Source organism: Hydra viridissima, unplaced genomic scaffold (assembly GCF_058129835.1).
Source record: "Hydra viridissima isolate aposymbiotic clone 2 unplaced genomic scaffold, HvirCarnegie_v1 scaffold_5, whole genome shotgun sequence".
NCBI classification, from domain to species: Eukaryota; Metazoa; Cnidaria; class Hydrozoa; order Anthoathecata; family Hydridae; genus Hydra; species Hydra viridissima.
Genome location: NW_028324304.1, coordinates 4,084,183 through 4,094,284, shown reverse-complemented (window position 1 = coordinate 4,094,284; position 10,102 = coordinate 4,084,183). Strand labels below are relative to the sequence as shown.

Below are 10,102 nucleotides of genomic sequence, written 5' to 3'. Positions count from 1 at the left end.
TAAGTAAAAATCATTAATAACAAATTTTATAAATAAGTATGATCTTGTGTCAGTATTGTAATTTTTTTTACATAACAAACAATGTGACAGTTTGAATAGACACTATTAGTGTTGCGGCATGTAAAAGCCATTATTATGGGAGAAAAAAAATTCCCCTCCGTCCTTTAATGGTGAAAAGTTCATACATTTCTTAACGTTATTACATAAACTATAAAATTATTTATTTTTTACGGTGGTGTTCCCCCCTCTCACCAAAACGAAGCAAGTTAGAAAAGGATAGAGAGCGCGATATTGACTAAGCATATATTGAAAACTAACGTTGTCTCAATTTAATGCTGTTTATATCAAGAAACGCTTTAAAGGAGCTGCAACTTTAAAAAATATTCCATGGATAGAATTCTAAGGCTTGGTTCTGGGTCTTTAGGTGGTATGGGGCAGGTTCGTATTACTTTTAAATATTTAAACAGCTTTCAAAAAAAATTGGGTGCATTAAGGTTGTTTTATCAATTCCATATTTCAAAACATAAAAAATTACCTAACTATAGTTTTAGTAACTGTAGTTTATAAAAACCTTTTTATTTTCTTTGCTCGAGAAGAAAAATATTTCTCTACAGCTAATATATTTCACTAACAACTTCACTAGATAATTACTTTTTTTACTAATTCACCTTTATCAAGTGCATACATATTTAAAAAAAAAATAGCAGAAAATGTTACAAAATAACTTCAAAATAAGCTTACAAAGTTTTAAACTGATTATCAAACAAACTATTCATAACTATTTTATCAAATGACTGTATTTTGATCATAACCGTAAAAGGTTGCATAAAGTTGCTAATGATTAGTTCTTATCTATGATATTTTTTGAGTCTACAGTGGCAGTTAGTAGGTATAAAGTAGCAAAGTAGCAGGTAGTAGGTATGAATGATGACTACAGGATCAGAAATTAGAAACAGCATTAGAAATACTATAAAAATATTTTAAACAACAGGTGGCAACCAACAGGTGACAACCAATTGCATCCAGAATCCTCAAGGTCACAAAACTGTATGGGATGCAAGAATACTTTTATACTACTGTTTAGTAAAAACTAAACAAAGTCAAATTATTGTGAACTTACCAAAATCTTTTATGAAAACAGTGAAAAATGTGTTCTTTAACTGCCGTTAGAAACATTTTATTTTGGAAAAACATTAATCTTTAGACAGCCACTAGCAAATAGAAATAAGTAAAGTTCTTGTTAAAAGATTTAAATTTAAAAAGTATAATAACTTTTTTGTACCAAGGTTGCATAATGAGATTGTTGGTATTTGTAGCTGTTTTAATTTTAGTGAAATAGTTTTGTGTAATATCTATACAGGTTAAATCAAAAAATACTTTTATAGAGACAGAAAGAACAGCAACTAAAAATGGCTCCTGCTCACACAGTTTTGCACAATCAAAGTTAGGATGAAAGAAAATGAAATAGTTTTTCTAAAAAGCTCTGGCTACCTAAATCAGTAGATTTGCATCCACTCAAGATGCAAATGATATTCATAAGTAGGTTTAAAAGAGATGCATAGCTTTTAAAAGAGCATGTGGGACTTTTTTTTTTTTAAAAAAAATCTGTTTTGCTGATTATTATTGTTGTGCTAATTTAAATTTATTATCATTTTTTCTCTTACTATTGTGTTCGCTAACATTTTAAAATATAATTCTATGTTTTTGTAAAATTTATTTAAGAACAACAAACACTTGAAGAAATAAACTTAAAAATTAGGTCAATATCTTTTTATTTTTTAATAAGTTTTTTTTAATGATCAGATAGGCCTTTATCATCCATACTACATACTACATCAGATAGGCCTTTATCATCCATACTACATACTACATCAGATAGGCCTTTATCATCCATACTACATACTACATCAGATAGGCCTTTATCATCCATACTACATACTACATCAGATAGGCCTTTATCATCCATACTACATCAGATAGGCCTTTATCATCCATACTACATATATTTACTAAGTTACAATTGTTTTACTGTCTTTTTTTTTTTTTTTTTTTTTTTTATGTTTGGAATTTAATGATTTTTTTTTTAAATTACTGGTAATTTCCTGGAAATTTTCTTTTTTACTATGATATACTAAATTGAAGCATTACATGAATCTCAAACACCAAGAACACCCGCCAGTAAAACTTTAAATAAGCTTTAAACAAAAAATCTTAATGTGTATATCTTTCTGAAAATATCATAAGTGCCTAGCAAAGAGGTATATTGTAACAAGTATATAATACAATTCCATGTTATTACTTATGTATCAGTAATATATAGCATACTTATATTGATCAAATTTTTTGACTAAACAATATGTGTAATTTGTAGTGAAACTATACTAATTGATATTTTTAAAAAAAATTATTTTACCTTAAAAATACGGAGACGCAACATTAAAATCAGATTACTTTTTCATAGAATGGAAATTCAGATGCAGCAACTGTTGATACAGCTGAACAAGTTTATATATCTTCTCTTGCTCTTCTTAAGGTTTACTTATTTTATTTCTACTTAAAGCCAACAATTTCTGGAACATAATAAAAGTATATAAATATTGCTGTGTAACAAAGAAAAAAATTTTCATTTTCTAAAGAATTTCCTTGAAATATATTTTATTAGGTTTCATATTGACCACAGAAAAATAAAGTCTGAAATTTAAAGGAAAATAAGGACAATAGTTCATGAGAGCTAGGACATTATTCAATTGTTTTTTATTTAAAGTTAAATAACACATTTGTCATAGTAAGAAAAATAGTTTAAAATAAATGGTTATAATGTTATATTGAAAATTAAACAAAACTTTTTTTCTTCGTTTACAGATGCTGAAGCATGGTATGTTTGAAATTATTTTATGTTAAAAAAATTTCATGTTGTTAAAGTAAGTATTTTATTTTGATGCATTCTGAAGATATTAACAATAAGTAAGTTTGTAAAGTTATAGATATTTAGTGTTGTTTTAAAAGAATAAATATACCATGAAAAAGGCTATTTAAATTTTTTTTGTACAGTTTGTTAGATTAAAGTTTTAAAATGTTTTTCTTAATCTCGATTAATAATCTCAATTAATAATCTCGATTAATAATCTAAACTTTGCTCTTTCATGAACAACCATGATTAGCATCACACTTTTCTCAGACTCTGAATGTTAAAAAAACACTATAAAGAAAATTGGTCATGTAACTTTCATCATAAGGTTTCATTTATTACTTACTTTCAGTAAAGTATTATCAATTCATTCTCGTTTCAAGTTCATCTCAAATAGAATATCTTATTTCAAACTCTGGCTAAATGAGGCAACGATAACACTTAACTTTTAAAAAAGATGTAATAGAATCTCAGTTTTTTTTTTTATAAACTTTAACTCAGTTGATAAACAAAAGATTGGATAACATTCCTGTAAGTTGGCTTCATATGTTAGATTTGTAATAAGAAATATTCTATATTGTTTAAAAAATCTTACTATATCAATATAATAAAATATAGCCTAAGAGTATACTGGTTAATAAGACCTAGCTATATTTATGTATTAGGTCGAGCAGGTGTACCAATGGAAGTCATGGGTCTGATGTTAGGTGAATTTGTTGACGACTACACAGTCCGTGTCATAGATGTTTTTGCAATGCCACAATCAGGAACAGTAAGTTGCTACAAAATTGTGTGATAAAGAAAGAAAACTCTTGTTGCAAATTCTTGAAATGAATGTTCTTGTCTTTTAAGATTCTGATTGCTTTTTATGTATTGTTAGGGGGTGAGTGTTGAAGCTGTTGATCCAGTTTTCCAAGCCAAAATGTTAGATATGCTGAAGCAAACAGGAAGGTTGATTAAAGTTAACATTTTGAGGCTTAAATAATGTTATAAATAAATTGTCTTGCATGATGAATGTCATAATGGGTGGAACAGGTAGATTGAGACAAAAGTTAAGGTTTCTTTGCCACACTGAAATTATGTGGGTTTATTTGTAATTACTTAAGTCATGCATCAATGAGTTAGGAATACTATCTAAGATATTCCAATCAAAAATATATCTTAATTTTCAAGAAAGAGCGATTTTAAGAAAAAACAAAAACTTCCTTTGTGAGAAATCCACATGATACGGATGCTATTGTGATAAATCATTTTAATTAAGAAAGTTACACAAGAGCTACTATATACAATAATATCAAGAGATGCAGGGAAGGTAAAGATATTAAACAACTACATAAAGGTTTTCAATCAAAGATGTGGAATGATAAGAAATGAGGTATTTTGAAAAGTTGCAAAAAATTAGATTGGTGTAAGTTTGCATAAACGGGCCTGAGAATTTTTATCAACTCACAACCATGCATTGTCAACTAGCTCAAGCAGATGTTCATTATAAAAACACGTGAAAAAAAACTTAAATACAATGAAAAATTAGCTCAAAAGTCAAAAAAACAAAATTGAAAGCTGATAAATCATCTATGTGGTTCAGATAATATGATAGTGTTGGATAATGAAAAGTATTTCACATTCTATTGTGATAGAATACTCGGTAAGGATGGATTTTACTCAGGTAATATAGATACGTGTCCAGATAAAGAAAGATACAAAGATATAGAGAAATATCTGAAGCATATGGTTGTATAGATAGTGATATCTGAAAGGGGGTTTGCTGAGGTATTTGTGCGATCAGTCAATGCTCCAGCAATAAATCAGAACATTCTTGAAGAATGCTTGGTAAAAATTTAGTCTTTTATTTCACAGTGATGGAAAATTTCTATTTTGGCTAGATTTGGCAAGCGCACATTAAACTATGAAGGTTTTATGCTGGTTAGATGTTAACATCAATTATGTACCCATAACAAACCCACCATCCCTATCCTTAAGCAAGACCAATTGAAAAATTTGGGGGATGTTCAGCTCATGAAATTTATGAAGGAGGATGGATGACTCATACCGAAAGGCAGTTGGTGTTGCGCATTAAAGCAAAGATAAAAGAATTTGATAAAATTTTTTACAAGGCATTATGAAAGAAATCAAGGGAAAATTGCCCAAAGTTGCTGATAATGGTGTGCTAACCAAATTAGAAACATTGAAAATTAATTAACAGTTTATAAGTAAGAATCATCTAAAATTTCAAGTAAAGAGCTTAGATAGTTAAAAAATAAAATGATTTTAAAATTTGTCTCAATTTACCTGTTCCACCCAATAAAAGTGTGTCTTATGTAATATGAAGAAGTATTTATGCATTTTCATCATGTAATATTTTAGGAAAAACTTAACTTATGAAAATTGTTGAGTGGTTTAAAAATCTGTTTCAACTTGTGATTTTTTTTTTTTAAAAAAAAGTCTTAAACAGTATTTTTCAGTATTTTTATGTATTTTATCTATTTATTTATAGACCAGAAATGGTTGTTGGTTGGTACCACTCACATCCTGGCTTTGGATGTTGGCTTTCTGGAGTTGATATAAATACACAACAAAGCTTTGAAGCTCTATCTGAGAGAGCAGTTGCTGTTGTTGTTGACCCAATACAAAGTGTCAAAGGAAAGGTTAGTTTATGGTTAAATGATTTATGGCCAAATGAGCTCCAACATTTGATTCCTTTTTGCTTTAAACAGTTTACCAGTCAGATTATAGTTAACAGTTTTGTTTCATGAAATAAGTTGTATCAATTTTCTTAAAGCTTTCTGGTAGCTTAAGCATTTTATCTGTTTTCACTGAAGTCTTTCATTTACTCTTAGAAATAAAATTTGTCAAAATACTAATATGTATTTATTTGTTGATTGCTAAATCAATCATATTTACATAATATGATACATATTTAAACCAACTGTTTTATTCAGTTAAAGGAACTATTTAAATTTACTTAGTTAATAGCAGCTAAAATTGAGTTTCTTGTGCTAAGTATAATGAAAGATGTTATTACTTTTAACAGGTTGTGATTGATGCATTCCGTCTCATCAATCCAAATGTGATGGTGCTTGGTCCTGAACCAAGACAAACTACATCTAATCTAGGTCACTTACAAAAGCCATCCATACAGGTATGTTTGAGTGTTAGATGCTGTTAAAAGAATATTTGTTAGTTCATATTCAGTTCTACTCTTTTAAATAATTCTTATGAAAAAAATTTTTTTTTCAGGCTTTGATACATGGTTTAAACAGACATTATTATAGTATTTCAATAAATTATAGAAAAAATGATCTTGAACAAAAGGTATTTTTTATTTTTATTTTTAAGTATGAAAATTTGTTCATTTACAAAGTATTTAAGTATTCGACTGACACGAGGGGTTAGATTTCAAGTTAAAATGATCAATAAATATTTCTAAGTATTGAATTTATATTTTTAGCTTTACATTTAGATGCTGCTTAACCTTCATAAGAAAACATGGATGGATGGTCTGAAGCTTAAAGACTATCACCATCATTGTCAATCAAACGAAGAAACTGTAAAAATGATGCTTGATTTGACCAAAAGTTATAATAAAGTAATTTGTTATTTAGAAATCATTTTTCCTTTGATCAAACAATTACCTAGTTTCTTCCTGGTTTTAATAGTCTTTAAAGAAGAAGAATAAAATAACTGTCAGGTTTACCATTTAAAATTGAGGTTAAGGAAACAGGAAAATTTGAGCAAATTAATTAAAGCATCAGATCATACTAAAGTTGGCTTTATTATTATCTGTTGCTCCGCAAATTCGCTCTCCGCAAATGCAGCTATTTAGTAAGATTTAAATACTCTGTTTTAGGCTTTAGAAGATGAAGATTCTATGACTCCTGAACAATTGGCTATTAAAAATGTCGGCAAACAGGTAACTTATTTTTTTGTTGTTGTGCTAGTTCAAGTGTTTTTTTTTTTTTTGCTCTCTATTATTTATTTTATGTTTTATTTGCCGTTTTAGGATCCGAAGCGTCATTTAGAAGAGAGCGTTAGTCATGTAATGTCTTCTAATATTTTACAAAGTCTTGGTGCCATGCTGGATTCTATTAGCTTTTAGTTAGAAATATGTAATCGTGTTTATCTTCGAATTGTATTTAACGTAAAAGTTCTAATTTTTTGTTATAATGAAATCTGCAATTATACCCGATTTTCGCAAAAAGAATGAGCGGTCTTTATAAATATCTTTTAAAAGTTTAATGTTACCAGTGAGAAATAATGTTGAAAGTTAGAGAAAAAAAAATTTTTAGATAAATTTTAATTTGCATAATCCCATCAATTGAAATTGTATTTTTTTTTTTTTATTTAAAAAAAAGTATTTATCTATATTAGAATATAGGTATTATATATTATATATTGGCTTTATCATCTGTTTTGAAAGTTGCAAATAAAAAATTAACAAAAGGAAACGAAAATACGAATGAAGATGTTTATGTAAAAAAAATTTTCTTTTTAAATAAAAAAAGCAATTAACAGTCCTGTTTAAAAATATAAAATATATTTATGCAAAAAAACATTAGATATTACCAAAGTTGTTAGTAATTAATGTTAGGGGAGACCAGGGCCAGTTGGCTACAGGGGTAAGTTGGCGCACTGCGTTTAACTTACGAGTTTTCCGCCAGAAAATTTTAGAATTCACATCGAACCGTCCTACTTAACTAATTCACCTTCAGTATAACATCAGGGAAATTAGCGCACCCGCATTGAAGTTTTAGCGATTTTTTTTCTTTTTTAATAATTTTGTAACTGTTGATTTTTCAATTTTAAAAAGTAATACCATTAGCTACAAGTAAACTCGAATAAATACAATGTATTATGGTTCATTGTAACCTATCATATTTTGTGATATTCAGTATTTCGCGCTTTGGGGGATCCTTAGGCCATTTTTTAAGCAAATAGCTTTTCGGGTCAGTTGGCACAATAATAGCGGGGCTAATTGGCAACATGTGCCAATTTACCTCTATTCACATTGGCCGTAATTCACTAAAGCTTTATAAAACTGAAAATCTACAGACATACAAAATTATTTTAAAAAAAAGACGGGGCATAACTCCTCAAAAATTTTTTCCTTCGAATAAAACTCGTTTAAAACATCATATATATAAAAAATGCTATAAATACAATTTTAACAGAAGAAAGGTCTATTTGAAAGGCAACAAAAGGCTTTAATATTTCTGCAAGAAGCCTGTCCCGATACAGCAAAAATGTCACAGATTACATATATTTATAACGGGTATGTTTGACATTTTTGATGCTCTAATATGTTTGTGGATTTGTTTATATCTTCAAATGATTTTAAAAAAATCTTTTAGCGCTTTCACAAAAATTCTGACATTTTATTATGGACTTTCTCTTAAAGAAGTGAGGAAACTAGCTTTCCATTATGGAAAAGCTAATAAATCAAAATGCAACAGAATTAAAGTAAAAATGAAGCAGCACGAGAAGACTGGCTCACTGCTTACCTCAAAAGACACAAAAAATTCTAAATAAGAAAACCTGAAGCAACAAGTCAAGCACGTGTTTTGCAATTGCTGTCTCTGCCAGTGGGAATTCTATTCCACCTTTTTTATATTTCTATGAGTGAAATTTAGAGTATTTTTTAAATGGAAGTGCAGGCGCTGTAAACCCATTTGGTTGGATGACTGAAGTTTTTACAGTTTTTCCATCATTTTGTCAAACATACTAGAAGCTCAAAAGAAAGACCTGCTTTTTTACTATCAGACAATTATGATTCCCACCTCTTAATAGAAGCTTTAGACAAACTGATGCACCTTTCTCAAAGAAAATGGTGCATCAGTTTGATCATTTCCACCTCATTACCGCCACAAAATGCAGCCCCGAGATCGCAGTGTATTAATCTTTTTAAAAAGTACACAAACACAGCTTTCGATGCATGGATGACAATGTACCCAGGTTAAACAATCACTATTTACAATGTACCAAACATTGTAAGTAATTCTTTTCCACTGGCTTGGACCTCAAACAATATCACAGCTAGGTTTAAAAAAACAGGAATTTTTCCTTTAAATTTAACATTTTCAGTGAACATGATTTTATGCCTGCATATAAAACCAATAGACTTAATCCAGAACCAGGCCCTACTATGGAAAGTTTAGTGTTAAATGTAAATAATGTTTCTCGTACTGACTAAACAATATTAGAGAATGACGAGCCAGAAGTTAAATGCTCAAAGGGTTTAGAGCCATATTGCGATATTTAATAGGGTAAGAAAAGGGAATAACACATCAATATTAAAAGGTTCACCGAATATGAGTACTTTAAAAAAAGAAAAAACTCTGTAAAAAATAAAAAGTTTGATTTGGAAGAGAAAAAGAATAAAAAAAGATTGATAAGTTTAAAATTGAGATGAGTAAAAAGCTAACAAGTAAAAGAAACATGTACCTAATGTTAAATTCTGAATCATGAAAATAACTTTGATGATGAGTGTTTTCGTTTGGTTTGTATTGGTACCTTTTCTAAAAATAAACCTGAGGGAACCTGGGTTCAATGCATTAAACCTTTAGGTTCATGAATTCATGCCAACTTACCCCGATGGCATGCCAAATTACCCCGATGGTACGCCAACTTACCCCGATGGTATGCCAACTTACCCCGATGGTATGCCAACTTACCCCGATGGTATGCCAACTTACCCCGATGGTGTAAGCATGAAATTCAAAACCGAAGTATTTTTCGAGTTTCTGTTTTTAGATGAGTGAACTCATGAAATAATTATTTTCAAAAACTTAGAAAAAACTTCTGTACACACAGTTCCGAGAGGTTATTCATCATCCGTCCTTTACTATAGCTTTTTTATAATATTGATTTTTCTAATCAGAAAAAGGGTCTTTGGTTTAGAAACATTTTTGATTCGTTACTATTTTTGACTTAGTTGATTTTAGACTTTCCAAATTTGGGTGTCTCATCAGTCCTTAATGCTCAGCGTTCAATTTGGAGACTTTAGTAATATAACTTCTAAAACATGTAAATTTAATGAAATCTGTAAAATACGAGCGGAAAACTTCGTTCGTTCTTTTTTAATTTCAGAACAGCTTTTTACATATACCGTGTTTTTGTAATAAATAATAGAATGTTTTTATAAATAAAGTGTTTTCAGAAGTAAAATATTTGTGTCATGATACCGTGTTTTTAGCATAA

At 29.0% G+C, this 10,102-nt stretch overlaps 1 protein-coding gene and 1 pseudogene across 1 annotated transcript; both read left to right on the top strand.

The window, feature by feature from the left end:
* Positions 1 to 237: 237 nt before the first annotated feature.
* On the top strand, positions 238 to 7,052 carry LOC145188823 (ubiquitin C-terminal hydrolase PSMD14-like). The gene is made up of 11 exons (XM_090088399.1): positions 238 to 438; positions 2,462 to 2,533; positions 2,863 to 2,875; positions 3,574 to 3,680; positions 3,789 to 3,859; positions 5,403 to 5,553; positions 5,940 to 6,047; positions 6,146 to 6,220; positions 6,369 to 6,494; positions 6,756 to 6,818; positions 6,909 to 7,052. Exons 1-11 carry the CDS (start codon positions 388 to 390, stop codon positions 7,002 to 7,004), a joined length of 933 nt encoding a protein of 310 aa, XP_089944525.1. The 5' UTR covers positions 238 to 387; the 3' UTR covers positions 7,005 to 7,052.
* A 1,531-nt stretch (positions 7,053 to 8,583) lies between these two features.
* Positions 8,584 to 9,095, top strand: LOC149888080 (uncharacterized; annotated as a pseudogene).
* The last annotated feature ends 1,007 nt before the right edge of the window (positions 9,096 to 10,102 follow it).

What these genes read in the sequence shown, in the direction of transcription:
- LOC145188823 (XM_090088399.1), top strand. Translation starts at nt 388, where the DNA reads ATGGATAGAATTCTAAGGCTTGGTTCTGGGTCTTTAGGTGGTATGGGG. An exon ending in CTTTAGGTGGTATGGGGCAG is followed by an intron (nt 439 to 2,461) that starts GTTCGTATTACT and finishes ACTTTTTCATAG; the next exon opens with AATGGAAATTCAGATGCAGC. An exon ending in AAAATGATCTTGAACAAAAG is followed by an intron (nt 6,221 to 6,368) that starts GTATTTTTTATT and finishes CTTTACATTTAG; the next exon opens with ATGCTGCTTAACCTTCATAA.